This window comes from Watersipora subatra, chromosome 11 (genome assembly GCF_963576615.1).
Source record: "Watersipora subatra chromosome 11, tzWatSuba1.1, whole genome shotgun sequence".
Classification (NCBI taxonomy): Eukaryota; Metazoa; Bryozoa; class Gymnolaemata; order Cheilostomatida; family Watersiporidae; genus Watersipora; species Watersipora subatra.
The window spans coordinates 3,222,806-3,245,842 of record NC_088718.1 but is presented as its reverse complement, the minus strand read 5'-3'; the positions used below and the strand labels follow the sequence as shown (position 1 = coordinate 3,245,842).

Here is a 23,037-nt window from a genome sequence, read left to right as displayed (position 1 = left end):
GTATGTCTATTATAGTAGTGTGCAGGATTTCTGTTATAGTAGTGCGCGATATGTCTATTATAGTAGTGCTCAGTATATCTATTATAGTAGTTCAGGGTATGTCTATTATAGGAGTGCACGATATATCTATTATAGTAGTGCGCTGTATGTCTATTATAGTAGTGCACGGTATGTCTATTATAGTAGTGCACGGTATGTCTATTATAGTAGTGCGCGGTATGTCTGTTATAGTAGTGCACAGTATGTCTATTATAGGAGTGCGCTGTATGTCTATTATAGTAGTGCACAGTATGTCTATTATAGGAGTGCACAGTATGTCTATTATAGTAGTGCACGGTATGTCTATTATAGTAATGCTCAGTATATCTATTATAGTAGTTCACGGTATGTCTATTATAGGAGTGCACGGTATGTCTATTATAGGAGTGCACGGTATGTCTATTATAGTAATGCTCAGTATATCTATTATAGTAGTTCACGGTATGTCTATTATAGTAGTTCACGGTATGTCTATTATAGGAGTGCACGGTATGTCTATTATAGTAATGCTCAGTATATCTATTATAGTAGTTCACGGTATGACTATTATAGTAGTGAGCGAAGCAGTTAGTTTTCATTACAACTGATGATTGACTGGCGCTTCGCTGTAACGTCATCACCATCTGTTCAGTTGGATTGTAATTTTTTTATTCTATTACTACCTGATTCAAAGCTTATAAAAACTTGTAGTAAACGTAGTAACAGGTTGAACACGGGTGCACAAACTCTGATGAATGAAACAAAACATTACTTTCCGTGAAGTAAGGGGCTTTGTTAGCAGGGAAAAATCTTTGGTGCTTCAACCCGGTGCAATACAAATGATTCAACAATAGGAAAAGATAAAAATATTTGAAAAAAGATTGAAATGAATGAGCAGCAAATGAGTGCTGCCTGAATGGCAACGATAGTTCAAATTCACTCTGTTTGTGCGGTCAAGAGCTGTAGGCAGCTGTAGGCAGCTGTATGCTCTGCTAGACCTGTGTTAGTGCAATAGGCAGCCACAACAATAAAATATAGTCAACTCTGTTAGTTTGGAGTTCCTTGAGAAATACTTCCAAAAAGGGAAGTCACTGTATGGTGGTTAACAGGATATGCTACAAATCTGCACAAAATGTGACATTCTTGTTCATAGCAAAATTGGTACACTAATAATCCACTTTCTGCTGTTCAAAATGGTTATATAGAGAAACCTGGCTTTCAAACTTCTTTAAAAATGGTGCTTCAGTCTGTCTTGCGACACAATGCTGAACAAGAAGCTTTGCCACCCAGCTAGAAAGCTAACTAGAAACTGTTTAAAAAGCTAACTGATTTGGCAAACCGCCAAGGACAGTACACTGCTACACTAACAGCTAATTTATCCACTAGCTAACTTTTTTTATATCTTGTTGGTCTGTGATCCTTCAATTACTGCTCAAAGTACTACAAGATCTTTTGACAGTTTCTCTGTTGATTTTCTAAATATTGATCGAGAAGTGGAAAAAGAAATCTATATTCTATTGCACTGATACCACCAGATGTCATTGATTCATTCTCACAGGCAAACAGTGATGTTACAAATGATGTTCACTCTCAGTTCCAAACTGCATGCGAGTGAAAAGTTTCCTCATTTGTCACAAAACCTTTAAACAATGATCCTACCTTATTCCAAACTTGCTCATTTCTGCATTTGTGTTACAGATTTCAAAACCTGCATAAACTATGACCAGTTATAGTTATCCTTCCACACATATGACAAACATCGTGTTCTATCCTGTGACAACAACGTGCTACATCCACTATCATATGTTTCAGTTTATGAACTTATTGTTACTAAAACCTTCAATACACCATCCCGACTCTTCCGTAATACTTTTAGATTCCCAACTTTTAAAATACTCTTGTTCAATTTACTCAATTATTCCTGACTTCTGTCTTTTTATTTTTTCTTTCTTTTGGGGCAACGGTGAACATCATTTTGTTTATGATTGCCAATGCCAATAGAAATATACATTTGTTCCTGGCAGCTACCGGACTACATGAATAACAACAGTTAAAATAACCGGAGAGATCTTACGCACCCATCAGATATCTTTTGCAATCTTGCAAATCTTATGGCTCTATAATAGCTGTAAGTATGTCTTTGCTTTTCAAAGATGTCAAAACAATAAACTTTTCATTGGGATGATAAATGATAAAAATAAAGATTGTTAAAATATTAAATTCATAACTCCATTCCCAGTATGCTAGGAGTTAACCATTATTAACAAGTTTTCCTGTTTTTCTGAACCAAATGTTTGCTTTCATTCTACTTTCTATAACATCTAGCATGGAAAACCTTGCTGAAAAATTGTCTTATCACACATCAACCTTGATGACCACCCATTCTTACAATAGATTTCTAGCTACGATACTGGTAGGCAAATTTCTATGGCGCAATTTTTATACAAAATTTATAGGATTTCATAGCTGACCTTGAGTCAGTACCTGTTATGTAGCTTTCAACTGTTCATCACTTCCATAGTACCTGATTACAAACTTATACTATAGCTGTCAATTACTGGGCTTATTTCTAGTCTAATTTAGTAGAACTAAAAGCCATAAAAGTAACAAGGCTATCTCCAACTCACACCAAGTGTAAACAAAGTAATAAAATTGACCGGATTAGCTAGTTTAAATGAAAAATGAATTTCAGCCAGTTTGCGTTAAACTAAGACTTGAGAGCCATGGCTGCCACTAAAAACCATAACTTAGCATGGCTATTACTCAGTGCAATATATTAGTGCCTCATGGTTTATCTTCTGGTTTATCTTCTTCTGGTGAGGTTATTAGTTGAATTCAGATATTTAAAGCGATTTTAATTTAAGCATTTTCTTTATTGTAGTAGTAGAGCTAAATATAATGAGTATCTAAGGCTATTATTTATTCTCTAATAAGTTGATAGTTAAAAGTGTGAAGAGACTACATCTATTAGTACTGGTTATTTGATGTAAATATAGGTTACATCTACCAGTACTGGTTCTTTGATGTAAATGCAGGTTACATCTATTAGATCTATTAATCCTGGTTCTTTGATTTAAATGCAGGTTACATATATTAGTAATGATTTTTTGATGTAAATGCAGGTTACATCTATTAGTACTGGTTATTTGATCTAAATTTAAGTTACATCTATTAGTCCTGATTCTTTGATGTAAATGCAGGTAGAGCGCCAGGCTCTAGATTTCTAGATAAAATAATTAGATTCAGAGAAATAGTTTATTTGAGATTACATTATGTTTACAGAAGTTGTACATGAGTTATTAGATTTATTTGTGAATTTTTTAATGTGTTGCAGCAATGTTTGTCAGTTCCATTTCCTCTTCATGCTGGAGTCCCGCAGTTACAGTTTCTGATAATAAGAGGGTCAATTTTTGCTTCCCAAGGTGCTCCAGCTGCATCAGGATGTCCCGTAGCCCTAATTCTTAACTAAAATAGCAAAATTTGAAATGGTCAAACAATAAACACTAGCCAACCAACGTAACTAGATAGCCGTTTCAAATAGATAAGCTAAAATATCGCCACGAGTTCATAAACCTAACTAATATAGCTATTTACACATTTATGTTAACTTATTCAATCAAAGATCATGAAAGACTTAAAAAAATTGGCTAGTTAATGAAAATCTAAAATACAAGAGAAGATAACTCCAATATATTACCACAGTACTTGTAGTAATTGCAATAATTTGCGGTCATCAGAGTAAATCAGGGTGTTTATGATTACCTGGTTAATTAATATACAAAGAAAACAAACTTCATTTTTAGAGCGTACTATTCACATGTCATAGCAATTATCTTTTCTGATAAATTTGTCTACCTATTTACCGTTGATTATGTCCAAAAAAGGTTAATTCGCTCAACTTTTACATGTATATAATATAAATACTTGTAGACAATAATAACTAAAGAAATATTTATATTCATTTATGGCAGTTAATACTATATATTCAATGAATTCCTGTGCTAAGAGATGACAACTTGAAGCAGCTTTGTTAAAACTTGGCGGATATTAAAAATTGATGCTGCCAACATAACTTGGATGTTCTAGTTTACACAACAAATGTTTGTTTTAAAGTGCGACATAAAGTCAGCAAAATATTTCTGGAATTCAATTATACATGAGTACATTAAAAATGAACATGCAATGCCTAACAAAAACATACATGTACTACTAACCGAGTTAAAGGCATTTTTTTGCTTATTTGTAACATTAGTGTAGAAATGGCTCATCATGGACAGAACACATTTTTTGCAACTAAATTTTGAAAAATAATATATGGTTTAAAGCATTTGTGTTTGTTAAAAGTTGTCCAACTTTTGAGCCGAGGAAAATCTGTTTCGTTTCGAACTTTTCCTGCATTTTTATTTTGTCGGGAAAACTCGTTGGCCTCAAACTTAACAACATGTCATTCATAAAAGTTCCATATCAATTTTATTAGCTTGCGTATTATAATAGAAAAAAATTAATTCTTATTGGTGGTGGTCTATTTCCATCACAGTTGGTAAAGCCTAAAATGAAACTAAGAAAACGGTGAGGCGATTTAATATGAGAGGTTCTAACTAAGAATACAGGCTAATCAACTGACCTTGAAATTTCGTGGCCTTTCAATGCTGATTCTCTCAGACCCTGGTATTCCCCAATTGCCATTTCTACAAAGATAGACTGCGGGTTAGGATGCAACGGGCTGGAGGAATTCTTATCAGGAATTCTCACACACAATTACTAAATATGCTTCCACATTGCATGATTCTATGACCTAACTCTTGTGTTGTAATTTTACGGCCATAATATAACTGCAAACACATTTTATAGGATGTCAGTCTATAAAAACAGCTGCATCAATCCTATCGTCCTAAAAAATTATATTCATGGCTCTTATTTGCAAAATTTAGTTGGTTCCATGCTTTAAAACCAACAGGTTTTCTGAATGTTTATTTACTGAGTGTTTTTAAAAAGACTTTGGGTCTTAATTAAAATGTACAATTTAGCCTGAGCTTTAGCAATCTTCTAAGTAATGAGCAAATATTAATAAGCAGTGACAAAAAACCTGAAAGAACACAACTCCCAACTTGCTTGCTTAACCATAAAACCAGTTGTATTAGTTGATTCATAATGATTATGCAATAGAAGTAGGCTAATGAAGTGTTATGCTCTCATGATATTTTATAAGTTAACATAAGCAAGCTATTGAAGTATTACATTCTCATGACACTTTATAAGTTAACATATCGAGGTAATGAAGAGTTACGTTCTCATGACACTTTATAAGTTAACATAAGCAAGCTAATGAAGAGTTACCTTCTCATGATACTTTATAAGTTAACATACGCGAGCTAATGAAGTGTTAAGTTTTCATGACGGTTTATAAGTTAACGTAAGCAAGCTAATGAAGAGTTACCTTCTCATGACAATATAAGTTAACATACGCAAGCTAATGAAGTTTTATGTTCTCATGACACTTTATAAGTTAACATGAGCAAGCTAATGAAGAGTTGCCTTCTCATAACACTATAAGTTAACATATGTGAGCTAATGAAGTGTTATGTTCTCATGACACTTTATAAGTTAACATAAGCGAGCTAATGAAGAGTTACCTTCTCATGACACTACAAGTTAACATACGCAAGCTAATGAAGAGCTACGTTCTCATGACACTATAAGTTAAAATACGCGAGCTAATGAAGTGTTACGTTCTCATGACATTTTATAAGTTAACATACGCGAGCTAGCGAAGAGTTACACTCTCATGACACTTCACTTCACTTTACTTTACTCACTCTCACTTGACTTTTTTTTAGATTCAAGTGTTTGTGAAATGGATCTACAATCTTTGTTGTAATTTTAGTTTCATCAAACCATTAAAACTAAAAGTTATATTTTTTGTCTAGGCGTAGTATGAATTACAGGTTGAACAAATATTAAGGCAGCTGTTAGCTAGCAGTGAGGATAGTCAATGCAGATTAAACCTCTGTACACCTAATTTCTTGAACTAGGCTTCTTAACTAAATAGCTTCATTGGATTATAGTAACAGGTAGCTCCAGATGCATAAAGATTATAAAGACACTCGGCTAACAGCATTTCATAATGTAAATTTTTAGCTGTATGCGTCACTTGAAAATAGACAGCTCTCTTTAGAAGTTGTTTATTCAATCATAAAAAATAGAGTTATAGCTATTCTATCAGATCTATTCATTCACAAATCTAGCTGCATGAGTCACTTAAAAATGGACAACTCTCTTTAGGGGTTGTCTATTCAATTCATAAACAATAGGGTTATAGCTAATCTATCAGATCTATTAATTTATAAATCTGCACTTACCCAAGGAAATTGTATTCTATTGTTCTCCATTCCTGACTTCCCCTGAATCGGTAATCAATACCAACAACTGCGTTCGTTAGTTTCATATTAAAATTGATACACAGTTCAATATTTCTGAGATTACGGTCTCTCGTGAGTCTACGGATAGTCAGTAAGGCCACATCACCCTCACCCTACAATACAATTTACATTAGTAGCAATTTCATTGATTGTGACCAGGCAATATCGCCACTAAAGTGTTAACAGAAGAGAAAAAAATCTTGCAGTCAACAAATACACTGAGACTTGTAAAAAAAACAATTTTTGTGGTAGCAAAAATAGCATTTTTAAAGTAGGTTCGTGACTTGCTATGAAATAGCATGCGTTCAATAATTCAATAGTTCATGTTTCCATATCTCTTTGTTAGTTTATGAATTATATTTTAAGCGTACAATTTTATTTAACGACCAAAATTTTTAAAGATAGTCTAAACAAGCATAATGGGCTTTTTTAAGATTGAAACCAAACTTTTTACCTAATTACACAGTCATTGCCTTAACATAAAAACTTGTCCATAGTCGAATACTTAAATACGAAGTCTTAGCAAATGTTTGATTTGACACTCGCAGTAACCTCCAACATAAGAGGGTTAAAAGTTTCTATAAGCATTGTATTTCCTTGAGTAAAAAAAGCTTTGAAAATGGTAAGAAAATGTAAAAGATATAAGAATAATGTAAAATTTATAAGGTAGACCTTCACCTAGTCTGAATTGGAGTGAGTTACGCAGGTTGTTTTTATCCTACAAATGTACACATTGCTGAACGCACAGTTTGGTGCAAGTGTCTATAAGGCAGATTGGCAATAAACAAACCACTTTTTATTGATCACTAGTTATTATTATCATTATTATTATCATTATACATTGTAATATCATAGTCATTACAGTAGCTCGTATTATAATTAATAAAACCCTGGTAGCCTAGAGTGCGGTGAGAGATCATCATCATCATCATCATAAAGCGGAGGGAATAGCTATCTGTTCAATATTTCTAAAACGCAGGCAGCAGAACGCCAGCCAATCAAGCCGAATAACATGAGTTCGAAGTCAGTACAGCGCAATCTTTTTTCTCAACCTCCACTCGTAACTTCGGACGAACGGACATGACTCTTATTATAATAAAGATAATAGTAAAGATTAGTACTTTATTTTTTTACAAATCGTTTAGTCTTCAACGTCAGTTTTGTATATACTAGAAATTCCCCTTGTCATACAGCCCACGACCAAAGTGATATTGGGAAAAAAAAGGGTACTGATGGTTGAGAAATGCAATATTAGCAATCAAATGGCTCTGCAGTGCAATAGGATAACTGCAATGGTAGTTGCAATGTACTGGGTGTGGGTGTTATTATGTACAACAAACAGCAATAATGAAAGGAAAGGATTATATGTTTATATCTCTCCCCCTGCAATAGGAGAAATGCAATATTAGAAGTAAAATGCACTGATATTATTAGAATAACCAATATTATTAATATAGTAATACAGTAATAATAGAAAACCAATGCACAATTTTGTTTACATTTCAAAACGTCATAGCTAACAATATCAAGAAGTTGTGATATTTATATAGATTTTTTGAAAATCTATTTAACAAAACTATTTACAAAAAATAATGACAGTAACATATTGCCCATCATCGATGTTGTTAGTGAGACTATAAGACTTCAATAGTCATCCAAACTTATAATTAAATATTGTAATAATCTCATTAGAACTGCTAGAAAAAAATATCATCGTTATTTCGTATAATTTCAATGCGTTGGACATCAGTTAGAATACCAAAGTACTCAAGTGTCTAAAATTTCAGTTACGTTATTTTTTCGTGAAATGCACACGACTTAATGGTTCTATTCTCTGTCGCTCGGCATTTCAATTGCCGGTCTTAATTTTGATAAAAGTAAGGCTTCGCAAGTTTTAATAACGATTTTCGGCCAAATTAATCTGTCTATTTGTGTATAATCCGTTCAGATGGATAAGTTTGAAGATACTGTCGACACTTTTCAAAGACTTGGTAATATATTTAAATAGGTTTATATGTGTTTTGTATCGTTATTATACTTAAACGACTCTACAGAAAAATGGTTATATTTGTTGATGATATTTCGATACAAGGGTTTGCGACGTTGTTGATGAATAATTTTCGTGAGTTGTGTGCACATGCATTTATCATAAAACTCTCAAACATTCGCTCGTTTGGTCGTGGGATAATTTATACCATGCATTAATGTTACTGTAACATAATTATCTCCAGTGCATAATAATCAACATATGGTAACTAATATGGCAACAATTAAACAAATTAATGGGAATATTCGCGACAACACATGACGATTTCAACATTTGAAGCTCCTTTTGGATACAATTAATTTAATTTAAGTTTTTACTTTTTATTGTGACTCTGGTGTTTAATATATAAGAAATAGTCAGAAGTTGCTTAGAAGGTGATGAACAGCAATTTTTGTGGGTCTTTTAAAGCCTACAATTAAAAAGCCACCAATAATATTCCATGATTGATATCAATATTTGTCCATATTAACAAATAATCATCTCTCTATCCCGCCTCTACTGCTTTTTAAAATTTGTCTGAATCAAGAGTACGTTTTCTTAGCAGGTATTTTTGGTACAAGTAGTGCAGACTGAAGAACGAAAAAAAAAACAGATTAGTTTTGACGACGTTAGATGACACTTTACTTTAAAGCCATTTGTAAGTAACTTTCACTAGACTCAACTACGATATGTTGGTGAAACTTACCACACCAGATGCAGTCAGGGCATAACCATTTGGCCCAATACCAAACATGTCTGATGGTAAGGGCTCATCACTCAAACTAGCTGTGAAGGCTGGCGTCGATGTACTAGTGAAAGGAGATACCAAAGCTCCATCTGTGATGTAAACTGGGTCACATTCAGCCACGCAGTGCCTGTTAATTGGAGGAGAGTGGTAAGGGAAACATTCGCAGCTGTCTGTCTCAGGATCACAATATGAACCACGAATTCGTCTGCAAGCATCTGCTCCTTGACGTGAACAGACGCAAGGTGTTCCAATTTGTCTGCAACCTGCGAGTGAACAAGTTTAATTTTTAAATATTTAAATGCAAAACAGTTGTCATCCTTAAAAAAATTGCTAAATTGCCATCTGCTAACTTCGAAGAAGTGAATCGCCATTGTTTTAGACAAAAAAGCTTCAAGAATATTTTCTTAACTGCTTTTTGGAAGCTAATCGCACTTTCCATTGAACCTCTTTCCACTTTTAGTAACAAACATGGAGTTGTCTTTCCTACCATGTGAATTTTATTGTAGCCATTTAAGCAATGGTAAGTTATATTGTTTAATGTTTATAACTGGGTAAAAAGCTGAACAAACTAAGTAAATTTTGAACATGTCATTAATAATAATAATACTGATGCGCATATTATTAAAAAATCTTTGCAAAAAATCAATGTCAATGAAAATTAAAAATTTCAAATGATGAAGCTAAAAACAAGAATATCGAAACCACTGCAACTAACAAGAGTATACTACACTTTTGTTTAAAATAAATTGTTTTTAAAACCATTTTGAAATAAGTGGAATGTATGTTTGAATGACTGGAATTAAACTAAGACACCTGTTCTCAGTCTTAAGCTAACACATAAAACTTGTATCTATAATTGTGTATAAATATAATATAAATAATGCCAATAAATGTGTATAAATATAATATAAATGGTGTCAATAAATTGCAACAGCATTTGTATAATATTATACTTGAGCGTCTTCGCAGAAAACCACAAGGATGAGCCAAGGAAAGACTTGGAATTACAAGTGTTTGAACTATAAAGCTTTTTGTTGACTCTAAAGATATCACAAACACATCATAACTATTTGAGTGTCTTCAAATTCATAACATCAGAGTGACATTTTACACTTAATGTATCCTTATAATAAACCATTTAAAGTACTGTGATAATACTATTGTGAACACCATGAGATGATTGTGTTGATATAGTGAACAACTAAAATGGTGAATCATCACAGATTGATATAAATCTTAAATAGGACAGTTGTCTACAAAACATTACAAAACATGTTCTCAAATTGGAACTATATTCTAATTTGATAACAATTTAAATCAGATTGTGATCATTGACTAAAAACGGTTTGGATATGTATTCAGATATTTGAATATTCAGATATTTAAATATTTAGATATTTGGATATAATCAGATATTTGGATATGTATTCAGAGATTAGTATGGTGAACACTCGCTCCTACGAGGCCCACCTTTTCTGATTTCAGTACTTCGCGGCTAAAACTGTTTATCAAAACATTAAAAATAAAAGATATTTAATAAAAAACACCGAAAAAATTAAAATACATTAATTGTCATACATGTGAATTACCCAGTTAATAACAAATTCAAATATTCGGACCAGAAGAAGTTCAAACCATGCTCGTACTACGGAAGTGCATTCTCTGGCTTAAAATACTGGGCCTGGAGTTGATATATAAATTGAAAGTCAATTAAAATAACTCCAATTTGCTTATTATATAGGAAATAAATACAATATTTATAGAAAACAGTTTAAGTATTCTGGGAATAAAATGTGGGCTCACACATATACTTTACAAAATTAGTTTTTATTAATTACTTTCGATTTTCACTCATCTCGGGCATGCTGGTTACTACTAACCACGAAAAGTTAGGGGTTACTGTACTAACAACAAAACCCAACAACTAAGAAGCAGCCTATCAAATTTTTTGTTATACTTTCGTAAAATTAAAAATGCCTGATCTCAGTCATATGACAGTCAATCAAAGAAAAAATGTCTACGCGTAAATGCTGAGCCGACTTCAACAAAAATGAGAAGTTATCTAAACATGATGCTAATGATAGTAGCTGCTCACGGGGAGTTCTCCTGCACTGGCCTGGCCTTGACTCGTAGTAATCTTCCTTGCATTCGCAGGCGTTTGTTATTGCATTACACTCAGTGTTTGCTGGAAGACACGCCTGATCTCCTCCATTCGTGCTGCACTGACAGGGAACTCCAATGGTGTTACACACTAGGAACAGGAAATTGAAACATTTTGTGTTTAGCAAAAATCAAGCAAAAAACTTGATTTCAATTTTTTGAAAAGTGAGGGCAAATACAAATTTTTTTAATTCAGAGAAAAGTGATTGATATGTTTTGGAGTTCATCGAGCAATACTTACCGCTGTTCATCACGCACTCTCCTCCTATTTCAGAATATCCTTCTTTACATTCACATGCTCCGCTGCTAGGATTACACTCCGTATTTCGTAGTGGAACACATTTGGATTCCGTGCATGTGCATGCCACCCCAATAAACTCACAGACATCTGTAAACAACAGACTTCATTACCACAAAATGTATTATTTCAGCGCTAGAAGAAACTAAGCCAGCATTAGATATAAAAGAATTATCTAGACTTGAGCCAGTATAGCTCTTGAGAAAATTAGCCAAAATTGTAACGTTTCATTATTTTTTTATATTGACATCCTTGAAATTTTCATTATTTCTATTAATTTTTAAAAGTATTTGCATTTTGGTTAGATGATAAGTCAGATGAAGATGCAGAACTTAGAATGTCTGAAATTTAACTATCTATCTATCATATACCCTGACACGCATTATGTAAAGGCCCGTGCCCCCTATCGCTCAAATCAACGATTCGCTGTGCGATGGACAACAACAATGGGCTGCTATGACGCAACTTTGTAAGTAATGGCCAACATGACGATGCGATGGACATTCAACATGTAGAACTTGGACACCGATGATCGCAGCAGTCAGCGTCTCGATTGGCTGTCTGTTGATGGCAGCTACCAATTTAAACAGTTGTCAAGATCGACGTCAATGTCATTCGGCTAGCATGGTGAAGAACTACGGTCGTGATGAATTACCTAATCACATAATTAACAAATAATAAAAGTACACACGATATCAGGAATGCAATTTCGTAATTTATAATTGGTTGTTGGTTAGCAGTCACCGATAGTTAATCGCTCGTAGTGTGTACATCTTATCATTGGTGATCAGGCCTGCCAACCCAAGAGTGTGGCAATGCTTGAAATTTGGTTTTGGGGCAATTGATGTATCAACGATAGCATATATAAAATTGTAGAAATTGAGGCAAAAATCTCGTGCATTTCTCACGCATTTTCATTTTTTCTTTGGGATGATTGCGTGAGTCTCACGCCCAATGCGTGAGAGTTGGCAGGTATGTTGGTGATGCCGTAAAAACAGCTAATCATTGCGCTGTTAAACCTTGATTTGAGCAATAGTCCGCATGGGCCTTTACGTTGCTGCATGTTACATGGTAACATTGATATGTTACAAGCCTGCAGGTTTCATTGTGTTTGGTGAGCTGATAGCAACCATTTTAGGTTTTGACGGCGCCAACAAATGGAACAAGTACTGGAGGCACAATGATGGCTTATAATCTTCCCCTAGTATGGCTAGCGATGGCGTCAGCTCGCTACTGAAATTCTGACTCTCAAAAAAATCTTCAGTTGTGAAACTCGAAAAAGTGTTATCTCAAATTTTTGAACAGCATTACCGGGGATTTTATTTACATTAGCAATACGAGCAGTAGTATAAGAGAGTCTAGCAATCCTATCAGCATTGGAGAATATGTAGAACATGTATACAAGAAGATACAAAAGCGGTAAACTTACCCGCATCGCATAGCACGGCTGGCACATTGTTGTCGATGTGATCATTTTTGCAGTAGCATTGACAATCGCTGCCTCTATACTGCGATGGTGCGCATGGGTTTGACTGTGGGCATCCGTTGAGAGCTGCAAAGTATATAGGAATACTTCAGGAATACATATACATGTGCACCACTTCCAAGGCAGAATGCCGAAAACGCTGTTTATCAGCTTGTGCCCTCTAGAATGAAGCTAGGCATGTCAATTCTAGGGTGCAAGTATCTTTCCATTGTAGTTATGACCATTCCCCCATGCCACTCTATCACTATGTTCCCAAGTTTGTGTCATCTGCAAGATGGAGCTGGAAAAAACCCGCAAGTCAAATGAGTTTTATTACTCACACATTTTTACCGGTTGTTTCATGCTTTCGAAAAATGGAAACGGCACTCTCGAATGATGCGCAAAAAAATGCCGCATAAGCTATTCCATTTTAAAGATTTTTCACACTTCAGTTGCTCTTATTTCGATTTGAGCCAGTTTCTAATGAGTCGCTATGACTACTGATGTAGAAATCCTTATCTTCTTTAACAAAGCGCCTGCAATAATTCACAACATGCAAATTTTCATTTATACTTTTTGTTCGGTAGCTCAATGTGTGCACAACTCCAAACCTGCATCATCCATGTCACGGAAACATAGTGTATACTCCATGGATGCATAACTTATCTTGTAACTAATGTAAAAGAAACCGACGTGTCCCTTTACCACTTCACAAGTAAACTAACCATGTGAGTATAGTGGCAAATATATATTTCACTGATATATAAATGCAATACAATTCACTGTGCGCGCATACAATTGAACTGTATTCAATGATACTGTCAGGTGCTCTGTAAGTCGATACTTACAGAGCACAGACTTAGAGTCGTGTGCTCCTTATATACTCTTTGTAAAGCGATAAGCTCCACTCCTCGGTCACAGGGGTTGACGCGGTGGCCCTACCGAGGGTCATGCCTTCGGCCGAGCCTCGGCTCAGCCGAATACATACTATCGGGGACCAAATTGAGGCTCGGGTCAGTCTTTTCCGCAGTACCAATTGTCTCGGCTCTTCTAGTGTCTTCTCAGCAGTCTTTTTCTTTCTACCCTGGGCTAGTCAGTCTGCCACCTCACGACTATAGCAGCATCTTCAGTTTTGTGAGTAGTTAAAATGCATATAACGAAATCTTTAGTTTTATGTTGAGACCTGGGTATTTGAGTGAGTATATGCATCTCTGTTAGTTGAGTGAGTCAGACATATGAGTCTCTGTTAGTTGAGTGAGTCAGATATATGCATCTCTGCTAGTTGAGTGAGTCAGATATACGAGTCTCTTTTAGTTTAGTAAGTCAAATATATGAGTCTGTTTTAGTTGAGTGAGTCAGATATATGAGTCTGTTTTAGTTGAGTGAGTCAGATATACATATAAGTCTCTGGTAGTTGAGTGAGTCAAATATACGCATTTCTGTCATACTTACCATCGCATTCAAAGTGCCTGTGCAAAGCCTGAAGGTCTACAAATGAGAATGTTGGAGCATTTCCTATAATTGACTGGAATGCTGGATCAGCTGTTATGATGGTGTCTGAGCCATCTATGGAGAATGCCTACAGGATTCGTATATCAACAAGTAAATCTACTAGAAAATCAACTAACAAATTAAATGGCAACATTAGCAAGGATTCCACAAAATTGTTGCCAAACTGCTGAGAACATGGGTACAATGTATACAAAAAGACAGCAATAATTGATCATGAACGGTTTTTGATATGGAGTTTTCCTGACCTTAACCACACCATCCACGTTGTGACTACTACGTAATGCAATAGCTTGTCATTGGAATTAATAGGCATTCAATAAATCTTGATGCCTATCTCGCACCAAATTTCCTGTCTGTTAGCTCACAGTTTGGCATTTCAAAACTAAATAAAAATAACTGCTAGTCAGTGCAAAATTATTACCAAAAAAAACTTGGCAAAATGACAAGAAGTTTTACCTATTTTGAAGAGTATGAAGTTTAATCAGTAAACAACTCAATATCATTTTAAGCGTTACTTCTAGTGAGAAAAATACCAGAATAAATAAGAAATATATTTTAAGGCACACTAGCAGGGTGCTAGTTATTGAGGCAAGTACCAGAATGACTAGCATAGCAAGTGCTACTAGCTGGCTCCTAGTAATGACATGACTAGCATAGCAAGTGCTATTAGCTAGCTCCTAGTAATGATATGACTAGCAGAGCAAGTGCTATTAGCTAGCTCCTAGTAATGATATGACTAGCAGAGCAAGTACTACTAGCTGGCTCCTAGCAATGATATGACTAGCAGGGCAAGTGCTATTAGCTGGCTCCTAGTAATATGACTAGCAGAGCAAGTGCTATTAGCTGGCTCCTAGTAATGATATGACTAGCAGAGCAAGTGCTATTAGCTAGCTCCTAATAGTGATATGACTAGCAGAGCAAGTACTACTAGCTGGCTCCTAGTAATGACATGACTAGCAGAGCAGGTGCTATTAGCTGGCTCCTAGTAATGATATGACTAGCAGAGCAAGTGCTATTAGCTGGCTCCTAGTAATGATATGACTAGCAGAATCATTTTGTTTAGTCAATATCGGCTAGTAGCAGTACTAGTTTAACAAGGAAAGTAATGAGTGTCTCTCACAGATCTTCCATAATGCATAACACTCCTATAGCTGTAATCAGTGTTGTACTGCTCGGAGTTAGTATTAATATTGAAGTTGTGCTCCCGATCATCTGGTATATTGTCATAAAGTATCGTTACAAAGGTGTCTCTGTCTGGTCTGGACTGCTGGTGCCAAGCACCCAAGGCATGATAAAGTTCATGGATTGGTATTCTTTTGGACTAAAAGAAAAAGTGCAGCATTTCATCAGATACCTCTAGTTGGGCATGTAGCATGCGAAGTCATTTATTACTTCTATAATGTCTTCATTGAATTATATTTTTGAATGTGTAAAATCTGTCTACGCATTATGGAAACTAGCGAACACTGCCGAATAAGTTTGAGGGTAGATTAAATGTTTTTAATAAGTCAAAAATAATCATAAATAACATCGAGCATTATGCTATCCATTTTGCTACTAACTCTAACATTATATACCAATCTATATATAGATTATCATAGACCACTATATAATGTCATATACCAATGCGGTTTTAGAATTCCTTTTACATAATATAGACATAAGACTTTCGTATTAAAGAGATTCCCTTATCTTAAAGATATTATTAAAGAGATTATTTCTGTAACAAGGACGCAGTAATTTCTCGGGTTAGAGGACTGCGAAAACCCTGGACACTTTTTAAATAATCCATGGAATAATTTCTGACTGCTCGGATGTTTTAAGATTAAAATCAATACAACTTGATCGCGCTTAAGATCAGATCAAGCGAAAGTGCGATTATAACGTCTATAGTCACAAAGAGACCGACTGAATAGAGGTACGCAGCAGGTGCAAAACGCAACAGCTGATATCAACTACTGCAACTATAGATATAGTAAACTAGTTTACTATATTTATGGTAAACTAGTTCCCTGCTCTTTCACGTGGTCTTGTTTATTTTTGTGTCTGACCAATCATAAAGCCAGAATTGCCATTTAACTCTACCCATATCGGTGGTTGCTAAGGAATTTGTCATAACCCAAGATCTTAAGTATAGACTTTAATTGCGGGTGGGCGCGTGTATGTGGCCATTTTCTGTTTCAACGCTTCAGGCTAAAACAAAATAAACCGTCGCAAAAATTACGGCTCATTGCTGCTATTAATTTAGATGAGTATTTCTACTTAGAATCTGAGTCAGCTGCCTCAGATTATAGTGAAAGCGATGATGAGGGAGGATTGTGATAATAGGGCAACCTTAGAAATACAGCTGCTTACGCAATATGTGGCTGCTAGCGATAAGGAGAGTAACAGCGATCATCCAAATTAATTAAATTACAGAGAAAAACGATCAGCCTATCACTGCTGATAACTTTCCCATTATAGCTGTTGACATCAAACTAATAAGTGGATGCAACTGGAAGGAATTCTGCACTAGTTTTATGTCATCTAAACAAATAAGCCTCGTTAGAACTGTGTATCAAGGATTACTGAAGGACATATTTGATATGGTTGTGTTGGGACAAACTGCTACTAATATAACAAGCAAACCCGTTGAATGGGCTACAATAAATCTCTGCAGTGTACTCTGTGTTACAATGTGTGAGTGTTAAACTACATAAAAACAGCTCTAGATTGAATGGTCACTTGATGAGTTGGGTTGATATTTCCGCATCTTGATGCCCTCTGTGGTCACCTTTCGTTGACCTTACCTTCTGTATAGATGGACAATTTTGAATACACTTCCAACATTTTGATAAATCGTTGGATTGTCATTATATGCAGTCATAGCAATATAGCTTGATGAGAAGTGCCCAGTTGGAAGCATACCCTTTTAATGTAAATCTCCAAGAAGGTGAGCTTTTAGCCACATATATTGCTGACCTTACCCTGACCTTTAAAAGGTCAACCGTCAATCAAATTTAAATAGAAATGTGACCATCATCTTTTTCAGGGTTTTAATGTGTAGAATGCCAGGTTTCATCAATATAGGTTGAGATTAAGTGGTCTGTTGCTATGGCATTTTGATTTGTAAACAAATACCATGATTTACGATTCATGAATCGTCAACTTTATCCTGCTTAAACTCAAAACAACAGTTTTAGTTTATTGTGAGACCTTCTCTACTAAATCTTGCATTACCTGGGCATATATAATCCGATTTAAAAAATTTAAATTGCATTAAAATCCTCAGAATTTGCTGATTTTGAATCTGTACATAACTCAAAAATGTTGTTTTATCACGATTGTACATTCTGACTGCCTGGGTCACATATGTTTAATTTAACTTATTGGTATAAAATACAGAGACAAATACCAATCCATAATAATAAATAATACTCAAAATATTATTACACATGGCTTTCGGTAGAAACCAAATATTGCTGCCAGAAATTAAAATCTTTGATTAAGGCAAAATAAATGCATCAAAAAGTCCTTTGCAAAATATGTTCTTAAAAGAATAGTGCTGTGATTTTTATACAGTTCCCTGCATTGCATGATAAAATAATTGAAATGTAAAGACTATCGGAGAACTTGAAGCAACGCCTGACCTTTCTGGCCTAGCAAGTCATCGATCACGCGAAAAAATTGTTGGATAATGATTTTTAAAAGAAATTTTTTATTTTAAATTTTTAAAAAAGTTTTAACGGAACAAGTAAACAAGTATGAAAACATGGACAGCAATAATGCAACAAAATTACTGATTTCATCACTCACCCCTGCACATCCAGATCTTAAACTAAGTGACTGTCCAGCAGCAAAGTTAACAAAACCAACATATGACCAACATCCCGTATCTCTGATAATATCCAGAAACTGGACCTCAGTCGTTCTCTCGATGAATCGAATACACGTATATTGCGTATAGTCAGCAAAGGCTGCATCTATGTTGACAAGTTCAGATGAAGCTGCAAATTAACAACTATAAATTCAGGTCGAAGCAGCATAAAATCATGTTCCAAGCATTTAGTTTCACAGAGTAACTGCGATGGGAAATTAGAATGCATGATGAAGTATAAAAGAATCGATGGGACTTATGGGTTACTATCATTTGCTTCCATCTGCCACTCTACAAATTTATCTAAAGTTTGGTATGTCAGTTGAAACTCATTAGGAAAGAGTAGGTAACTCCCAAAGATAAAAGGCTAAACTAAAGCCAAACTAGTTAATATTTTAAATTTGAAACTAAACTAACTTCTGACATATAATATAATATATTGTAAACTTCTGACATACAATATATAATATTGTATTATATTATATCTAATACACCAGTATTAATATTGTATTATATATAATATACTACAATATTGCATGTTATGCAGTCTTGTTGCAACAAGAAAGGCAGGGGTTTGATGATCACCTCTTCTCTTATTGATTAACATAAAGCTGCAACAGACTGCCCTCGTTAGTGGCTTTGTTAGGAGTTACAACTGTGATAAAGATACATACACACATAGCATACATTGCGTACAAAGATGTTTGCAAGCTTTTTCTTCGAACAAATGCCAGAAATGTCAAACAAGCAACACACTTGTAAGTTATGTCATTTCTTTTAAACATCCAATAAAGTAAGTTGTTAGACTTTAAATTATTTAGCACCTGCAGTATTGAACATTGAAAATAACAAACAGAGAGTTATCTTATTTGAACAAGCAATAAATATATGATGATTTTACAAATTTCACGTATAATTAGACAGAATAGCTAAATTGTAACTTTTGGGAATCAATCATCTCGATGATACTTAAAATCAGCGTAGGAACTGCTGCTATAAAAACACTTGTGCCCTAATCAACTCCATTCTAACACTAGTTCTAAGGCTAGTACGGGAAAACTTCAGAGGGTAGCAGACTATAGAAAAAAAAACTATTTAAATGTTTTCTGGTTCAAAGTTTGCTGCTGGTGTGTACCATGTCTGCATTAAGCCTACAAACTTTCCTATGTAGTTGTGTGCTAAATTGGTGTTCAGTTTACTAAAAACTTCTTTTTCAATTTAAACCTTGTCACTAATTACCAGAAACTTGTTTTATAGTGGATCATTATTCTACTCTGAAACTCAATTCAAATTTTTATTTGTCAGTTTCTCTAAACCAGTTTTCTTCTATTTGCAGACATATTCAGACAAGTCCTAATTGGCTAGGTAAAATGAGTATAAACTTACTAAATTGTGACCGATCTATCGCATACGGAATTGTCGTAAGCAAAGGCCAGTCTAGTCGTGGAGATATGATATTTCTCTTTTGTCTTCCACTACCGGCTGTGTTGCATGATGGATTGTTGCCACTTGATCGGACAGTTGCATCACTCCAACTTCCTTCGACTGGCTCAGAACTTGCCCGTTCTGCAGGACTGACTGGTACTTCACCAGTTGAACTACGACATGATAGTGCTTCAGCTATGTCTAACTGGATCAGGCGACCGCGCCCTCCGTCCACCAGAATCGGAGAAGAAGCTTTAATTGCAGAAACACAGTAAGTTTTAACTGACAAACAATTACAAAACTTTTTTTTAATTCAGTTTTCTCAATAAATTTTGTTAAATGTTTAAAGCAGTTTTCTCCACAAATACTGTGTTTTTTAAACAGAGCATTGATGATTATATAAAACACACTCTTTGTCAGGCAGGTAACTGTCTGAGAAAAATTATTAAGAAGTGAGAGGTTTTTAGCACCATTTTATAAAAACTTCTGTTTATATAGGACATGCTTTCCAACCTTTCTGTCCTCCACATTAGTGTCATTTTTCAGTTGATAAAAACCTTTTCTCAAATTAAAACAAAAATCAATGATAGCTCAAAACCATTTTTAATGACAGTTAATTTCTTGAGATTGTGGTTTGTTGACCGTAGTTGTCAAGAAATTAGGAAAAAGGTTTTGTTCTTTTTATGACTATGAATTGCCGTTCTTTTTCACAACTGTACAGCAAATAATTTCACACAAGATCATTTGTCAACATATAGTGTTTAGGTCTTAGTTATGTGTCATATGTCACATCTCCTATCTTCAAGCTGCCCATTAGCAGCACGATTCTACTAGTAGATTTAAATTTAAACATTTAAATTCTACTGGTAAATAATTAACATCAATAAAATAGTATAATGACTCACATCTCGCACTAGCTGTACTGTCGGCTCTGCCCAGTATCTCATCGATAGTCTGACCTTGAGCCGCAGAAGATGTCTGCAATAAAATTACTGACATTTTGAAGTTTTCTACTTGGCCTTGGTGATGTAAAGGGAATGTTCACACGCTGATGTTACAAATATTTTAAATATGCAGCATCTCTTGCAACATAGTATGATCAACACTTGAAGCCAATAACCCCACATTATGTTACAACACATTTCATAAATGCTTACGTTAAAGATGAAATTACATAAAATTCTAGTAGATTTTATCAAAAAGAGTCTCTATTTTTCTGTCATTTGAGATTGTTTTTGATGTTTGAGGTAATTTGACTGTCAGGATGTTTTAAGATTGAAATTGATAAAATTTGATCACAAATAAAAGGCTCAGAAAAAAATACGTGCAAAATGACTTCAATTGTTGTGATCGTTGCTATCAACAATATCATTCAAGTTGCAGCATTACGTGTCTCTTTGCAATTATAGACGTCATAATCGTACTTTTGCTTGATCTGAGCATTTTAACTGCAATCAAGTTTTGCCGATTTTATTCTTGAAACATCCTGGCACTCAGAGCATCTTAAACATCAGAGGAAATCGCAAGAGATAGATAAGTATTGATACTTTTTGATACTGTACTAAAATTTTGTGGAAGTTCATCAATAAGGACCTAAGCTTTAAAAAGCAGCCATTAGGAATTTTAGGAGAACCCTGGTTCCACTTCTGTGTTACTAAATAAAGCACCAATCAAAAGCACTTTTAAAGTCAAATTTAATAACAGAATAATCACTATCAAAATTTTTCTTTTGTCACTGAAAGGATATAAGCTTTTTGTAAAGAAATAAAAAATGAACCAAAAGTTTAATTAAAATAACAATCCTGAAAATTAACTTTAATCTTTTAAATTACTCGCTTGTAGAAATTTTTAACTGTTTTTGTTACCAAAAGCTATAAAATTGTAAGTTATAAAACTATGCGGGTGTCGCCTGTTTATTTAGGCATTTCAAGGAGTTATCAACAATTCTGTAAAAATAATGTGAAAATTACTCATAGATGTAGGAACATAAAAATTACTAGTTATACATGTAAAATTTTGCTAATACATGAAAGGTATAAAAACAAGATAATTATTTATCAAGTTAAACTGCTCTGAATACAGTGAAGAATGATAGAGTTGTCTATTCATGATATGAATTGACATGAGCAGATAACCTTGGAAACCTATAATTAATTCAACTTTAGAACTAATCAATTAAGTATTCAAAAGTTGCAAACAATACAAAATGAAGTTAAATTGTTGTCATTCATAATAATGCTGTCAAGTATTTTTAAATTATTGTAAAAACAAGGCAACATATATTGCATATCAAATGTATGTATTAAATTAAAAAAGGCATAAAATGATACTCTGCTAGCATTTTAAACTTTTTATCCGCCAGCTGCAATCTAAAAACAGTTTGCTCTTTTTTCAAAAACTATGACCTTCACACAAAAAGCTCTTTTATGATATATATAGTTCAGCAAACGATTTCGTGCTCTAGTACCATTACTAACTTTTACATAAATGGGATTTGCTGAAGCATTCAAATGTTCCTACACTGGTGAGCAAACATAAATATGTTGAATCTTACCACTAGCAAAAGCAGAGCAAGAGAAACCGCTTCCATATCCCTGATTTGCTCCCTGTTTTAATTGACTTCTAAACTTGCCTAAGCGTTGTGAGTAGTTTTGGGCTAAATTCTTCTTTTATACTGAAAATTTTTCATGCTTCAAAGCACACCTGGCACAGCATTTATAAGGTAGCCATGAAGTTAGCAAATGCCTTCGAAGCAGAACTGATAAATCAGTTTTTTCTGAACTAGTTTGCCAGACACGTTCTTTCTTGGAAGCTGCTCAGAATGAATATAAATGATAAACACCTGTTTGTTTCTGCTTTGCTTTTCTCAGTTTTTGTCAAACATAGTTACTAGGAAAAGCTAAAATATAAAAACCAAAGCTATGCATAAGTATATACTGAATATAGTAATGAGTTATGGTAACACCTACCCTTCACACTTCACCTGGTCTAGCAAACTATCATTAACACTAGTAACAATAAGTCGCAGAAGAGCAATGCTTGGAATGGTGAAGAGATTATGGTGATCTCGCAAGTCTCTGTCTGGAGTCATAAGCGTCAGGAGCCATTCT

General features: G+C 34.4%; 1 protein-coding gene across 1 annotated transcript; it reads right to left on the bottom strand.

The window, feature by feature from the left end:
• Positions 1-3,256: 3,256 nt before the first annotated feature.
• Positions 3,257-22,561, bottom strand: LOC137408185 (zinc metalloproteinase nas-15-like). The gene is made up of 13 exons (XM_068094585.1): positions 22,482-22,561; positions 20,833-20,905; positions 19,889-20,179; positions 18,442-18,632; positions 15,767-15,967; positions 14,587-14,713; positions 13,099-13,221; positions 11,613-11,759; positions 11,307-11,462; positions 9,170-9,474; positions 6,378-6,550; positions 4,643-4,706; positions 3,257-3,483 (listed from the first exon to the last, which is right to left on the bottom strand). The coding sequence occupies exons 1-13, from the start codon at positions 22,515-22,517 to the stop codon at positions 3,379-3,381; spliced, it is 1,992 nt and encodes a 663-aa protein (XP_067950686.1). The 5' UTR covers positions 22,518-22,561; the 3' UTR covers positions 3,257-3,378.
• Positions 22,562-23,037: the final 476 nt, after the last annotated feature.